Raw genomic sequence first — 17,812 nt, 5'->3', positions numbered from 1 at the left:
TACTGTAAAAAATATTGTCTCAGAAAACAATAGTCTTCTGTCGACATAAATTTTATGTACTCGATAGTATTAAATTTATTTCTGTTTTCTTATAGGTTCTAACCTAAATATTTTAATATGTTGTTATAATTACTGTCTTATATATTAAGAACAAATACAATATTCTATTGGATGTGAATCGTATTGATAACAATATGTTTTGTAATTATTATTACGATATTTCTGACGTATTTCGATTATTTCAAATTTCGGAGAGAGGATTGACTATTAATTAGCCTAACTAGAACAGCCAGCAGATATCTGATCTATATTTAGTTTATGAATGTGTTCTTTTACACTGAGACCTGTATTGTCGTAGATCAATTATGTAACTGTTCATATATATTTTTGTAAATACATTATTATTATTACATATATCACTTTAATTTTAATTCCAGTTTCTACAACAACTTAATCGACATTCCAAATATATAATATTTTTATATAAATATTTTTTTCGCAAATCCTTACTTTATTTCAGTAATCGTCCGATGACATCATTATCGTTACATTTTGTTTATTTGGATTATGTTTCCTCGTGGAATAGAGTAAAGTTAACCTATATTTCTGCTGTCATAAAATTGCAATAATCTGCACGTAATTTACTAATTTATGCCATTACCGTTTTATCTTTTGAACCGTGCACTAGGAAATCAAACAATGTTAAATATCGTTCAAATAAAATATAAAATCAAAACACAATTTTATATAAAATACTTCTTTTATTCAATAATTCAATGTTATTTGATACAAAGTATAATACACAATTTTATCGGTGGAAATGTAAAGGCAAAATTTAATACAATTGAGATTCATACTTACAATTTATCAATATTATCAAATATATATAAAAAGTTCATGATATAATTTAGAGCTGGTTACATTAAGCCGGACTATTTTGTCGCTATCGGTGCTTATTCGTTAGTGGAAACCAAAAATATACAGTTTTGTATTCCATAATATTCCATTCCTAATAATATCTAATAAGATCCCACAATCAAAAACTCGAATTAATCTTATTTAAATTGAAATTTCTTATGTGATTTGATTGAAAGAGAATACAAAGAAAAAAATTGAGGACGTGACACGTTCACATTTCAGAGAGAAGATTTTACGTAGAGAGAAAGAGAAAAAGAAAAGAGGAGAAAGACGAAAAGTAACATTTAAATAGTAGTTTTTGAATTACGCTTCGTAGACAATGCTCGTGTATGCTTTTGAAAATACTATGTATATATCCTAGCTATAATTGTCAGTCAAGTCACTGAGAATAATGGAATTGATATTCCCGCCAATAAACATATCAGTGTGAACCAGCTCTTATATAACAAAAAAATAGAACAATAAATGCTTGTTCAATTTAATTGAAATTAAAATATAAAGTCATAAAAATGGACGGATGTTTTCTCATAATTGCAATTATAATTAATTTTAATGCCACAACTATTATAAAACGTAACAATCTATACTATATTCCGATGGCAGGAACGTTAAAGATAAACAAACTTCAGATCAACATCTACCCTTAAATTTGATAACAGTTCTGATTTCTACAAACAGTTCATGGTAAATATATCGATATTTATAATACAACACTTAACCACATAAGTATTTCACATAAATACTAGGTTCTTTTTGGATCTCAATGATGTTATGTAAATTCAAGGTCATGTTGTTTATTTACCTCTAGTCCGGCCATTGGAATCGGCAATACATTGCTATCAGGCACTTTATACTTAAACTATTATTTATTACATCTAATTTGACAATATTTATATAACTAACACTAAACAATTTAGCAGGAAAATACATTGATTAATTGTATTAAAATATTTTGTAGTTTAATGTTGCCGATTATGTGTTAAACACAATTTCTCATAATTAACTCATTTACGATTATTATAATAACATATTATAATCTTGTGCTATTTATTTTTATTTTTAATCCTGTACCTCGTCGGGAGTATTCGCTTGTAATGTAAAAATGTAAATTCAGTTTTGAACATTCGCCTGCAATGATCGAATTGTTTTTACAATGCCGTACGAATTATATCGTTACGGGTGCTGTAATGCTCAGTTCTTGTCATTTAGTTATTTAATCCTCGAATCTGAACTGTTACAATACAGACGAACCTTACTGCTGTTGAGTTAAGCTCCTGTTTATTTTTCTAGCTACGTAATGTGTGCTCTGTTATGTCAAACGTTTGTTTTTGTATTGTAATATATCACTAGTCATGACCTGACAGATATTATTATTCGCTGAGCAACCTGATTTGGTTTCTATACAAATTTATCAGATTCAACGCACACTTTCTGTAATTTTTCTTTGTTTGTGATAAAAATACATTAAAATTAATCTATTATTTATAACGATTCATAACAGACTAAGTAAAACTTTACATGAATATTCAATAATTAAATAATTCTATATAAAGTTAACAGCAATTTTTGAATTCAGAGATTTTTTTAAAACATTTCCAGTGAGATGTCCAGCATACATGGTTATTAAACATCAAATAGAATTTGTTAAACCAAAAAACATGACCCATTCAATCCTATTCGTAAACAAAATTTCAAAATACGTACAGAACATAAATAATTAGCAATTTTTATTTATCTAAATAGTTTTTTTTTTAAACTACTATTGGAAAGGAACTTAAATTCCTTTAGATTTACTTTATTATATTAAAAGTAATATGTGCTGGGAAAGTTATAGGATCATCATTTATGTTCAGCCAAACTTTATTTGATGTGGTATTATTTTTTTGTTGTATTTCTATTACAGTCACATACATAATACTAATATTATTATAACTAAGATTAATAACATTTAAGGATCTTTGAAGTAGAACACATTAATTCTAAGATAACCTATTATTAAGATTCATTTGATTTGTTAAAATAGTATTTCTTATTTAATAAAATCCAAAAAAAGATAAAAATTACAAGAGATTCATGATGTTTCCAGTTACTAAAAGTACAAAATAAATAAAATGCTTTGATGTTTTAGCTTAATTTTATCTGTATTTAATAATATTTTATATATTTTTTCAAATGGTTCTTTGATTTGAATAAGATCAAGTAATTTTTTTTTAATTCTATTTTAGGCAAGCCAATGGTCAAAATGGGTTAACTGGTAACGGTAAATAGTGAAAAAATATCTTATATTTGTCCAATAAACTGGGTTCACTCACTGTCAAACCCAAAAATAGCAATGTCAATTTCATAATTTTAAATTAATTTCAATAAAAAAAAACAGAAGAAACACTAAAGTCATCACAAGAATTAAAGTTGTATAGTTTGTGGTTTTTTTTCTTTCTAGATGTTATTTTGTGACCTGCGTGGTTAAAAAAATTGTACGTACATACATTTGGAAATACAACCTTTGAAGTCTTGCAGTTCCTTCATTTTAAAACAATATTAGTATTCAACTAAAATTTCTATGTTCGGAGACTGCATATCTAATATTATTTGATACTGTGATAACACGCATAACCAGCAATAGATCTGAAATAAGAAAAGGAATATTTATTAAAACTATTATTCATACTTATATAATAAAGCGGTAAAATTGTTGTTTGTATGTAGGGGGTGATTATCGTCTACATACATGAAACAATAGCCGTACGAAGCCGTAATTGCTAAATCACAGTTGCTAGTAATTATAACAAAAGCAAACATCAGAAGATGAAGATAAGTGCGTCACTGATCACCTATACAGCCTCAAAAAAAATTTCTTAGCATCAACTTCAAGGGGTGAGAGCAGTCAGTAAACGTTGCCTTGTATGAATTTTACCCATACTCCCGTCATACTGCCGTCAAGTCTCGGGCTTGTAAGCCTAGGCTAGTTTTAAATAAGAACAAGTTAGTTCTACTCAACTACGAGGGCTATTTAGCAGTACTCATTGTTCAGATGGCTACCAGAAGCAGCCTAGTAGAGACTTGAATATATGTTTAATCTCCTGCGCCTCGTAGAACTTATGAAATAACATATAATATTATGAAGTTGAAATTAAATTGAGTTTGTTCTTGTTGTTGTTTTTTACAATATTCATCCGCCACATTGTGCAATTTTAAAAAGTCTTGTTGTAACAGACAATTTGAAATAGGTACTTACATTGTATGCCATCCATAAAAAGTCAAGGAATGCAGCAAAAGTGGCATCGAGCTGAAAATATAAGAAACATACATTAATTTTTACCAATAGTTTTGTTTGGGCATCACCTGTGATACAATGTACCGATATGCACATAGAAATTATTGCATGTTTGGTACATTTACAGGCACAAGTATCATCTTTAACAACATTGTTTGCAACACATTGATGAGTTATGTTTAACTCATAGTGCTAAGCAGTGCTGTCTATGAGCAAAGAAGACCACATTAAAAAAGACAAAAATTAATAAAAACAAACCTACAACCTTATACTGGAATAAATAATTACAATATTTGATAACATGAGTTATATACATAAGACAAGTTTAAAACCATATTTTGACCTAAATATTAAAATAAAGACAGTGTTTACAGAGACCTGTCATTAAATATGTATATTTATGTTATATTGTAACATCAAATTTAACCTGCTGATGAAACAAAACCAGGAGAAGCAACTTCAGCTTTAGAAATTAAATGATCTGTTATGGGAACCTCTCCTTAGATGTACCAAAACTCCTGCATATTCAACAGAATTATGATACAAAGGTTTATATTTATTTTTTCACTGAATGGTTAAGGAATACCGTTTACGGATAACACCATGTGTTGGATGAACATGTACAACATATGTATCCACCACTCCCATTGGAGTAGTCTGGTAGTGTAAGCTTGAAACTATTCCCTCGAAAGAACCACCCAATAACAGAACATTTAAAAGCTTTTATTCAACCTTATTTTTATATATTGGAAAAAACATCCTCTTAACTTACATAAATATAGTATCCTCCAATGAGCCACAAGCCGAACAATAACTGAAAGACTATGATTAAACCCATTGTAATCATCCATGGCAGCATTAAGCCGCGCATCCATATGTTAACGCCAATTACCTAAAATAAATAATAAACTAATAAACACTTTGTATATATATTTCTATCTGCTTATAACATTTGTACTGGAATTCAAAATAACATTCGTATATATACATATTTTTTTTATTTGCACAAGTGGAAACAAGGCAAAGGTGAAATGAAGAAGTTTAATGTAAGAATTTCAGTCTTTAAATATTTATGAATGATTATATATCTTACCATTAATATTGAAGATATAAAAAGAACAACCAGTATTACGATGAAAATCGTTCCAAATACTTGTAGAGCTGAAAACCGAAAGCGAAAATTAATATTGATGTGATTCAATCACCTTAAATCTGCTAAACGGATTTGACTGGTTTATAGGTATGTACATGTTCATGAAACTGAACCATTCATTAAAAGAATTAAGACATAGGATCTGCATGATTTCGTGCATTTAAAACAGTTGAAATATTTCATTTTAATGAATGTCAAGCTGTTATAATTTGTATAATATACACAAATGTAGCAGTAGCTCTTTAGGAGGTACTACTTAATCAATTTCACTGTAGTTAAATTATGTTATTTAGTTATTTTAAGCAGTGGAAATGAAGGACAAATAGTATGTACGGTGGCATATTTTATCACTTTTTAAATACTTTAGAGGACATATAATATTAATGTTCAACAGGATGTTTAAAATGTTTTACAATCATTGTCTTATCAAATATGACAATAATAATATTCAATGTGCTAAAAAATAAAAAAAAATACAATTTTAATGAATAATTATAAAATATATATATTTTTGAATTCATAACTGATATGAACTTAAATTAATAAAATAGTTTTCTATATGCATTGAACAATTAGAACATAACCCTAAAATAATATATCAGTGATCACTTACACCCTCTCACATCAGCCTCAAACAGAGGATTCCATAACTGTGTAGAATCACCACCATCCATCTGATATGCTATAAATATTATGAGAATTATACTCATAGCCGCGGTATAAACAGCTACCGCTCTGGTTCCGCTTTTCACAGTAGATGACCAAATACATGGTGACCAACATGATTCTAATAGTGGCATTCTTTAAATTATTAATATCTATCTGGAAGTATATAAATATTCTTGATGTTCCTAACACCTGTAAACAATAACATAAATATGTTAAGAAATTTGTTGGCAGAAAATATGCCACACCTAGTCAATAAACAACTTTACAGTTACTTTCGGATGTTATTTTTAAATTAAAAAGACAACACGACCGCCAGTGTTTGTTTGATTTTAACCCAAAATTTATTAATTTTATAATCGAAGTGTTTTATTAAACATTTGAAAGATACCTTAAAATAGAAGCGTTTGAATTTGAGAAATACGTTGTTGACAATTTTGATTTCTATTCTGACGCAGATGACATAGCCTCAAAGATGACAATTATCGTGCACAGATAAAAAATAACTATGCAGTTCAATAATTAATAAATTTTTCATATTGGTAACATAAAATAGCAACTAACAAAAGTCGACAAAACGAATCAAAAAAATATAAAAACGTATACAAAATTGTTTTAATATTAAAATATGATGATTGACATAGTGGTTGGTAGGGTACATTAGATTAATTTTAAATAATACTCAACAGTGACCCCACTTCCTGATTGTTAGCAGACTTGTTAATCAGCACCAAAATCAAAATTAGTTAATAAAATATATTTTAAATGTAGTTTTTTTTATAACATATATTACTAGTTGACTTGAAAAATTAATTTAATTCAATAAAAACTGGTTACAGAACTGCGACTGATGTAATTATTGTTGTTTCGGTTACTCAAAACGCTTAAAATAATCGATTACTACTACGGAACGACTTTTTTCAATTAAGGGCACTTAAGGGCATTGAAATAAATATTTATAATTTGAAATGTAAGATTTTAAAGTTTGTTATCGTGCAAATAAGGTTACTTGTCTTTAAAAAATGTGGAAACGTTAAAGTTTGTTTTTTTGCCGTGGTGCAAAAAAATGAGGAAGTGTATTTGGATCAGTATAGTATTTTTATAGTCGAAGGAGATACTTACCTACCTAATTATATCCTACTAGAGGACTATACTTATTTATTATTTGTTTTACTGTTTTTTGTATCTGGTGACTTTATTACTAATTACATACTAGAATTAACTTTAATTAGGTACAATACTTATTAATAATTTATATTTAAATATATTTCAGATAAAGCCTATAGTATCTTTTTTTAAATATAAAATATAGAATAATTAAACCAGTACCTATATGATACGCACACATAGCAGATCTACATTGTACAATAATTACAAATAATACACGGACACAGAAAATATTTAGCATTTCACAGAGCGTTGTTTTTTATATAATAAAATTAGTACGCAAAAGGGGCCATTTGATGGCAGCATCCGAACAATTGTGTATAACATCGCCCATAGATACTGCACTAAATATTAACAATTTCTACATCATCAATGCTCCACCAAGCCTGGGAATTAAAATATTACGTATCTCGCCTGCACTTACACGGGCTCACTCACCTTTTAGGCTGGAACACTGCAATAGTTTTTGTTTGTTGGTAATATAATTGGGAGAAACACCCACCACATACAGACAGGCATACTCAAAACTCTTACACCGAGTAATATTGAATACATTTGAGTTTCTAATATTCGTAAAATATTATTAATGATATTTGAATATATATATCTTTATTATTTCTTTGAAAAAATTAACACTTATGTTTATGTTTGATATTATAATGAATCAAAATAAAAAACCAATAGCAGAATTAACTTAGTAGAATATTAATTTCGAATTGTTGTAATTCAAAGTTGATGTTTTGATTTGGAATATAATCAACTCCAGTGACAGTTATGGGCATTTAATACTCATTTTTTTTATATTGTAGCGATAAAACGTAATGACATACGATCGACTTTGGATACCTATTAATTTACGTCCAGTAAATCCAAAGTGATTCATTTTGCTCCTGAACTTTAATCCCTATTGTTTTGAATCATGAGTAAACCATATACCTCCCGAAATGCTCGACGGTTTATAAGTATAACGATGTTCCAAAATTTAAACTTATCAGCAAAGTCATAATTAAATTAACGAATAATATGTTGTAATGCCAGGCAGACAGTTTATAATTTTATATATTTCATGAAAATGTCATTAATTAGTGTTAAGTAATTTAAACACACATACATATTCTTAGTAGGTTGCCTATCCTATTTATATGAAATATAATTAACTTCGATAACAATGTTAACTTAAAACATCTAGTTACAAAACATAAAGGAATTTACGTAATTCTGCGAAGGAACCTTGTTAGCTTTCAAATTAATTATTCATGGTCGGTAAATTGATTTGCATTGAATAGCTCTCTTATAAGTACATGATTAAGTTTAGAAAATGGATGCTAAGATTATTGGATAAATGGTAAGCCCGAGAAATTTCCTGTTGTATGTCAATAACCTCGACACAATGATAGACATAGATATTGAACTTTTTTTCAATATTTCGGGCCTTAGGTTCCTAAATTTAACGAGTTATTTACGAACTTTTCATAATGATAAAATTACTTACATAAGTACGTACTCGTGAAAATACTTACATTCAAAATGTGTTTGAAATATGAATTTGAAATTGTCATTTTCTTTTTCGAATGCTCAACGAGAAGAAATCAATTGATAGAAATAACCTCGTATATATGGTGTTGACCGTTGAAGAGTTCCTACATCTGGTGCCAATCCTGGGTGCATAATGAGGTCACACTTGCCATAAAATCTATTAAAATTGCATTATCATCGGAACTGTATCAACGACATGGTAGTATTAAGAGATTCTTATTCAGCATGCAAAATATGACCTAAACAAACATAGCAAGTTTTTCCTTTTTATCGGCATTTACTTCTCGATACTACTTTTTTTAACCTATTTTTATTAATAGCAACACTTAACCCAATAAAATGTATGCAACATTTTCGTTGTTTGTGAGCTACCGTGTGCTTACCTAATACTTAAAAGTAGGGCTAAAAAATGGTTGAACTATAAATATTTGTTGTTAGGTTAGTTTATTAATTTATATCTTTTTTTTTAAATTACTAGTAATATGTGTTGAAATTATGCTCATATAACAGAAACTATAAACATACTCTTAATAGTTGTATCGTAAAATGGATACGTATTAGTTAAACACTATTAAAGTTATACAAAATAATTGATCGGAGGTCAAAATACAGCACCTCAAACAATGTAAGACGAACAATAAACAAAACAAACAAGATTATTCAATAACAATGACCATGCTCATTCTATTCCGAGAACTTCATTGTTGATAAAAAGTACCTTCATATCGAACTTAGAGGCATATCTTACGACCTGTATATAATGGATTAAATAGTACGTAATGATTACAAGAGTTGAAAAATATAAAGATTAATATAATGTTGGGTGTGTATGGGGGCTTATTTAATTATTCTGTTAGGTAAAACATCAATTTAATATACTTTTTTTTGTATAAACTAATGAATGTCAATAGGAACTTATAGTAAAACTGGTAGAATGCTTTTTTGTCGATCAAAATGTTGAAATATCACGTTTTAATATAAAGGTAGGTAGGTAGAAAATTTGAATAAAAGAGGTAATGTAAATTTGAATTCCTTTTATAGTATTTCATTCAAAAAGTTTTCCAATTGAGATACGAATATTAGACTACTTTATATTTGCTGATGTATATTTTTACCATCCATAAAACAACGTGATGATCCCTTTGATTTTATTTTTAGCACTGAAATTAATACGCCACACTTTCTTTCCTTTTTTATCTCAAAATAGCATGACTATTTATGACGATAGGTCTTATTGTATCTTATTAGAATTAGAATTTCGAAGAAATTGTGGAGGTAAATTTTATGATAATCTTAATTTATTTATTTATTTACCGGTTCTGGACAAAATCTTTTTAAATAGTGATGCCATATCCAAAATAAAAAATTGAACAAATAGAAAAAAAAATTAAAAAATCACGGTGGCATAAAACAGGATATATCTTTCACACATTCGAAATAACAAAAATGCTATGACATATTATCATAGAAAAAATTGCCGTGGTATCTGTCGTTGATTTCGTAATCAATACAGTCTTCGCTTTCCTTTAAAAAACTGAGAACGATGTGTGAGTTTATGACTCACTGTAGTTGTAATTAGATTTCTTCAAATGCACGTTCGACGCCGAATAAGAGAGATAGCGTGTCTAATTATTTATTCTAATTGATCGCTATCTGAGTCGTATAAGAATTAAAAAAATGTTAGGGTTGGAGAACTGTATGGTTCCATTCATGATTGAATAGACTTCACACAGTTTTCCTCTTAAAATGCTTTAGTATAAAAAGTTACTATGTAACTTAGCAAACTACAAAGAGTAAAGACAAAAAATTAAAAAAAATAAATACTAAAGACGTTATTAATGAGTAATAAAGCTATGCGAATAAAACAAATGGCGCAATTAACGAAATTATTAACTGATTATCTTAAAGCCATTAAACAAGGAATTGAATTGAATTATATCATGGTTTAATTTAATTTATTGATGAACTTAATTGATATTAACATACGTTAGACGTTAGGATGTTAAGAATTAATCTTCTTTGGAATTTATAAAAAAAAAAAAATTATGTTTTTTTTTTTTATATTGACTACTTATCGTCGCGCAATAACATACGCAATTATTTTTAATCTATGTTGTTATTGTAATAATATGTTAATTTAAAATTGTTATCTATTTATTTAGGTAAAGGGATTCTTATCAAAATTATATTTACATTTTATAACATAAGTACTTACTGTTTCTAATACAAATCAAATATACATTTTTCGTAAGACCTATTTTTTGCATAGAAAAAAAAAAACAAAACACCTTCGATCGTTTTGCTCGAATTTCCCCAGTAAATGACCGATAATTTCGATAAGGACATTGATAATAATCGATTGATAGACGATATCAATGTGTTACGTTTCGTGCAGCGATAGCGAATTATTACAATGTCAATGTATGATAAACGAATGATAAGAATTCACTCACCTTGTAACGTTATCAGATGCAAAATAATAGTTACTTTTCAAAGTTAAATATTCTTAAGTGTTCTAAAGAAATGTTTTGCTGTTATTCATGATTTAATTAATCTTAAATCAATGTCGCAGTCTTTTACATGATTTTAGGCGAATATAATCTTATTGACTGCAATTTGTTTACGACGCAAAGAAGTTGGAATAATTCTCGTATTCCTCAGGTATTTGGTAGGTAGGTTATCATTACATTATCAGGTATACAGTTCCAATACATAGTTTTATTTTAGGAATTATTTTGCAATTTTATCAACCTATAATAAATTTGTACAAATACCAACATACTTTATGCTTAATTAAATATTTTTTAGCGTTAAACAAAGCATCTTTTTAATAAAACATTTTAATAAAAAAAAATCATAGGCATTATTTTCAACGTTGTGAAAAGTATAAAATTATCAATGATAAGATGTGCTGTCTCATAATTATTAATTAATTATTAATATCAACGCAACTATAAATACATTTTTTTATTTTAATAATTATTTAAACTATACGTTAGATAAAAAACCAACTGATGAACTATGTTGCAATTGCGTTTTATTTTTGAAAATTTCATTACATCGATAAATGTAGGTTACGAACGACGTCAGTGTTTTTATAAACTGCAATAAATTGATGGTCGCCGTTTATTTTGCTTCCTCGCTCCCGATTTAGACGTAGTATCTGGGTTGTTTAAGTTTGAAGGGATTCCACTTAATAACGTAGGAACGTACTTCACAAACTTTCTATATAATAACGTAATATTTTTGTCTCAAGTAACGGTAAGTTATCCTATCGTCAGGAAATGGCCCTTTCTGACGAACAATGATCTTTGTTTTTTATTTTCAATGAATTTTTAATATTCGATGTTAAAGCATTGGAACACGGCAACGGTAACTTTTTCCTGCGATGTAATCTCAAACATTTTTCACGAAAAAGCTACAGTTGACGAAGGACCGGACTCCGGAGTCACGATGTTGATGACAATCATACATGTTATCGAGAATCGAGATTGGTCCATCAGAAATTTATTAAGCGTTTTCATATTAAACATATTGCAGCGTGAAGTTAGCTGCGTTTTGGCTGATCGAGCATGGTCACGCTCGCACACGCGTGTACTTCATACCGGTTCGTTCAGTTTTAGAACGTCCCGCGTCCGCGCACCGCGGCGTTGAATCTTTAGCCGGCGAGATCGATACATTCTTTTTTTTCTACAATACATAGCCCGACCACGCAAGTTTTAGTGAACAATCGATTATAAAGAACCCATCCGTGTTATTCGAATATGACTAAGTGATATTGTCTGTGAAAGATATTAAAGTGATAGTTTTTTTTTGCATCGCAACTTTTGCATTCAAGCCCTGTGTTATTAAAGTTTGGTACGGGTGAAATTGGTACCGGTATTGGTCTTGTGGTATCAGATACCAATTGGTTCAGTCAAGTTCATTGTCGTGGTTATCTTGATTCAAAAACTGGTAAGTGGATTTATGATTGTAGCACTTTCTTCATTGTTGCACTTTTGAGCGTTGTATTCAACTCCCTTTATGTACAATATAAATAAAAGCTGGATTAACAGTTTTACAAATTTAAAAATTATATAAATATCAAACTTTGAAATTTTTTTTTTCTTCAGTTGTATGTCTTAGCTCGTAATTTCTTGGTCATATAGTTTAATAAGATTAAAAAACTAATTAAAATTTAAATATAGAAAAAAATTCCTCGTATCTTAATTAAAATAAGATTTTATTTCATCACTTTAATTGACATTAATTAAATACAGTTGATTGCAATAATTTTAAATTAATCTTTATAAAAATTTTGTATATTCGAATGTTATGAGACCCTTGCTCTCTGCATTTGAAGTTGTCTAAAAAAAGTGAATAAAGGTTGGTCTTTAATTATTGATTATAATTAGGCCAACCTTAAAGACCAGCCTATAATTATTGGCCTATCTTACAAAACAAGAACAAAATAATGACGTAACAAACACAAAGCACAAAAAAATACAGTTAGACTTGCATTGAGTTTCTCTTAAAAGATGCGTGGATAAGTCACGTTTGCGAGATTGGTGCACAACGACATACACGCAATAATTATACGTCTCTTCAACTGGTTTACGAAACCTAAACCTTTTAATACGTGTGGAAAGACTGGCGACAATTGTAATATTAACATCACGTTACAATGGAATCAGGCGTACAAGACACTTTTTTTTTTAACTCAATGATTTTGTTCTAGCAACAGGTGATCAATATTAGGCCGATTCTTTTTTATACATCTATGGCAGTCTATGTTTTATATTATATAAGTTTCATTCGTTGGTATTGTAATATATATTCACGTATTAAATATAAAAAAAGCAAATATAAAAAAAAAACTTAGTGATTTTACTTTTTATAATAAGCTTAATAATTAACATAGATTCGTGCGATAATGTTTAAATAAATTTTTATTCGATGTACCTATTCTTCGATGACATATTTGTCGCAATTAAAAAAAATATGTATAATAAAAAATTAAAAACAACTTTCGAAATGAAATTTTAAGCAGCCAGTTATGAAAATATAATTTTATCGTCATTTTAATTGTTATGGTTCGATTTTGCATAAATTATTTTTTAGTATAGATATTGAGTACTCACGTGAAGAAATGTTAAGAAAACCTCAATACTTTAACATAAAGTACAGTCTCTACAAAGTAACGTCGGGAGCGTTTAATTGTTATGGTTCGATTTTGCATAAATTATTTTTTAGTATAGATATTGAGTACTTACGTGAAGAGATGTTGAGAAAACCTCAATACTTTAACATAAAGTACAGCCTCTACAAAGTAACGTCGGGAGCGTTTAATTGTTATGGTTCGATTTTGCATAAATTATTTTTTAGTATAGATATTGAGTACTTACGTGAAGAGATGTTGAGAAAACCTCAAGACTTAAATATAAAGTACAGCCTCTAAAAAATAACGTCGGGACCGTTTAATTATAATTTTTTTTTTTCTTGTATTCATTAAAATGTCTTGATACGATTGATGTATGTAATGTTAAAGTTGCTTAATTGCAAGAGAGCACGAGATGAATTATAACACAAATAACCCACCTTTAATAGGTGCTGAAACTATTTCTATTTCGAATTTGCGGCTTTTGTTTCTAACCCAATATTCTATTCGTGAACGTATTTTACTGGAGAAGTACTGAGTGGCATATGTGCAGGATTCTTCAGGATGTTTTGATGTGAACCAATTATTAGCGCGCTTTGGGGGCAAGATCGATTCGCATACTGATTTTTACTCCCTTGGGAGTGTCTGTTTACTATATATATTTCGTTGTTATCAATGTAAATTTGACTTATACCGGGCGTCTCCGGATGACCATATTTTTTTACTTCATTTCAACGCATGGTGAATTAAGGACTCCTATATGTTCGTAATTAACCTTCAGTCGAGAGCCACGTGTTCTATACATTTGGGAATCTCGGCTCGGCGTCAATTAACGATCTAATTTATACCGTTACATATAAAACGGTTAATTATTTCGGTTTATATCGGTATACTATTGCGAAAGTAACCAAATCTCTGATACTTTTTAACTACTAAGTCACGAAACTAATAGTGCAAAACTACCTAGATATGGGGAGGTGGTACCAGGGAACAAGACTACATTTTGAAATTTTATACTGTCTAACTCAAATAATACCTCGCTGATTTTTAAAATACTTTATATTCGATAACATTTATATGAGACTGTGTGTCTCACCAACAAACGAATACACCTGTGTGTGTGTTATATATGCGACTGCACACATGAACCGAAACTAGAGTAATTTTATTCGCTTAGAATATAAGATTAGAGAAAAAATTGTATTAATATCATCGTGGCAAGGTCGTCGAATACAAATCCAACTATATAGTTTTTGTAACGATAACGTTACTTAACATAAATACTTCGTCCATGTAGATTTGATTGGACCACTTACCATAACAATGCTCCATTGGTTTCCGATAACAAATCAAAAAAAAGAAAATATTTTATGAACAGACACTATATCGTTAATTAATACTCATGATTTAAAAAACATTTGTTTGTATGTGTAATGAGGTGTTCTTATAAAAGAAATAAATTGATATAATAATAAATAAATAAACATTGGACAACATCACATACATTACTCTGATCCCAATGTAAGTAGCTAAAGCACTTGTGTGTGGAAAATCAGACGTATACATCATGACACATGACGTGGAATGGTGGCAAGAAGCATTTCCCCGTTGAATCGCAATTCCTCTGGTCGTAAGAAACCAGCCCTTCTGTCACCAGTGGAGGCAATAAGACGTGGTGTTATACATTTAATGAAGGTTTTTGCAATGCTACTAAGTGTTTTGCACAATTATATGTGCTAATATATTTTGACACAGTCGACGCGCCAATTTGAAGAACAAATATGATTGCGTTTCGGACTTTGCACTTTCAATAACGTTGTCTTACTGCCCGCCATAATTACATCCTTAATATTAAAAAGAGTTTAAGTGTTTCTCCTTTTCCCTTTTGACACTTTAAGTTGATGTTGTGAAATTTAGTACTAAATCACGCCTTGTTGTGTATAGTAAAAATAGCTCCATAATTTGATTTAATAAAAACTTACATGTGTTCAATTCCCTTTTCACACACACATACGCACACATAAATAATATTAAAGGTGCTATTTCAGTATTAAAAATCAGTTTAATTGTTATCATTTATCGCTTATCTTAATAAAGTTATATCTGAATCAACGTCCGCTAAATAGTTACCTCCTTTCTAAATTATTTATAAAAAAATAAAAATTAAAAAAATACATATTTTATTTCCAGTATGCGCTGGAATATTAATATTATTAAAAATACTGGTCAGCTCTTTTTGTAGAACGAAAAATTTTTCAATATAGTAAAGCTACAACTTTACCCTGAATTATATGCATATACTACGCGATTAATTATATATATAATTATAATTATAAGCGAAATGTATCAATCGATGTATAACAATATAATTTACTTATCAAAATTTTTGTAGCCGTTTGTGCTGCGAAACTGGCTCTTCCTGTCAACGACAAAAACATATCAATAAGAATGCGTTCTGATAATAGAGTTAATTTTTAGTCAAATTTATAAAGTAATTAGCCGTCTGACTCGACTTCGTTCGGTTGAAATAAAAAACAAATTATTTCCCGATGGTATCGCCATCTACCGGGTCCAATATGGAATCAGTTGTCAAATAATCTCTAGTCAAGTCGAATGCTCCCTATGAACATCATTTAATCATTATAAACGAGAAGATGTTTATAATGATTAAATGCAGTCCTAGCAGTCCTAATTATTATCGAATACTATTTTAATAAAATAGATTTACCATAAGCACTACCATTTTAAAAAGCGCTGACTATGCGTTTAAAATATTGCCTCTTGATTGTCTTATAAATTCTTATAATTGATTTACTTTTGTTGTCAACACCCAATCGCAAATCAATCGCTTTTAATGTTAAATATATTTTGAAGATATTAGATAGATATTTTAGTTATATTAGACCTTTAAACAATTTGAAGTCAGTCGAGTATAATAATATGGTCAAATACTATGTTACTGTTCTCTATGTACACAGTCGGATAGTTTTATTATACTTGTAAATTACAAAGTACAAGCAAATGTCAAAAAGTGAGGGTAGACTAGGTGTTTCAAACCTTATTGAATTTGGATACGATTTATAAGAAGGAAAATATGTAAGAGCTGTAAATAAAATATTTACTTAAATATACGATGTATTATCGAATTTGCAACTATCAAGATTATTTTATGGATTAGTCTAGAGAACAATTTTTCTTTATAACATGGATTTGCCAACGACCTTTTGGACCATCTGATGGTCAGCACTGCTAATAGACATTAGTGCCTTAATTTAACCTTTCCGCACAAAGCCAATATTGCCTACCAACATTGGGAATTAAGATGTTACGTCTCTAGTATCTCTGGTCATACTCATTCGCCCTTGAAACTGGAATCCACAGTACTAAGTATTGCTGCTTGGCGATAAGATATATGATGACGTCTTGCATAGTGCCGTACATAGTTCATAGAAACTTAGCTGTTACGGTAATGTCAATATGGTATTTAATTATTTAAAATCTTTTTTTTTGATTTTATACTTCCAAATTAAACAACCTTTTTACGAAAATGCAGTATTCATAGTAACTCTAGAGACTTTTGTCTGTATGTTTCTTTAACGTATTATTTTCTTTTGTAAGATTCTTATTTGTTTATTTCAATTGATCATAAACAAAACGTACGATATTATATCTCTTTTGTCAACAAATAAACATTTATAGATTAAATATAATGTAAGGTCATACGTTATGGGCGATAAATTATTTTAATTGAAATCATCGTTTAATTATTATCTGTATTGGTATCGAGAGAAAAAAATTAAGTTATTGAATCATGTATTAGTTTTTTCAATGGGAAAAATTTCCGTATCAATATCCACGCGATCATGATTTGTACATTAACCAACCTTTGTATAGTTTATTCCTGTCGGAGAAATCGTTTATACCTAGTCCGTATAAACAAGCAATGGATTGAAACATTCCA

General features: G+C 29.0%; 2 protein-coding genes across 4 annotated transcripts in view; one reads left to right on the top strand and one right to left on the bottom strand.

Annotated features, from left to right (window-relative positions):
• The first annotated feature begins 2,215 nt into the window (after positions 1–2,215).
• LOC125071497 (rho guanine nucleotide exchange factor 17) overlaps positions 2,216–17,812 on the top strand; it is a 135,944-nt gene continuing 120,347 nt past the window's right edge. For both annotated transcript variants that reach the window (XM_047681772.1, XM_047681773.1), the window contains exons 1-2: positions 2,216–2,226; positions 12,338–12,668. The gene's annotated coding sequence lies outside the window, so the exon portion shown is untranslated. The remainder of the gene's footprint in view (positions 2,227–12,337; positions 12,669–17,812) is intronic.
• On the bottom strand, positions 3,261–6,493 carry LOC125071498. Of its 2 annotated transcripts, none has more exons than XM_047681774.1 (6): positions 6,403–6,493; positions 5,959–6,203; positions 5,286–5,353; positions 4,965–5,084; positions 4,154–4,204; positions 3,261–3,543 (listed from the first exon to the last, which is right to left on the bottom strand). In XM_047681774.1, the coding sequence occupies exons 2-6, from the start codon at positions 6,143–6,145 to the stop codon at positions 3,457–3,459; spliced, it is 513 nt and encodes a 170-aa protein (XP_047537730.1). In that variant the 5' UTR covers positions 6,146–6,203; positions 6,403–6,493; the 3' UTR covers positions 3,261–3,456. The 2 variants fall into 2 exon arrangements, with proteins under 2 accessions (XP_047537730.1, XP_047537731.1); XM_047681775.1 differs by lacking the exon at positions 6,403–6,493 and adding an exon at positions 6,281–6,398.

This window comes from Vanessa atalanta, chromosome 19, assembly GCF_905147765.1.
Source record: "Vanessa atalanta chromosome 19, ilVanAtal1.2, whole genome shotgun sequence".
NCBI lineage: Eukaryota > Metazoa > Arthropoda > Insecta > Lepidoptera > Nymphalidae > Vanessa > Vanessa atalanta.
The sequence above is the reverse complement of the archived record's forward strand: the minus strand, read 5'-3'. Positions and strand labels throughout refer to the sequence as shown.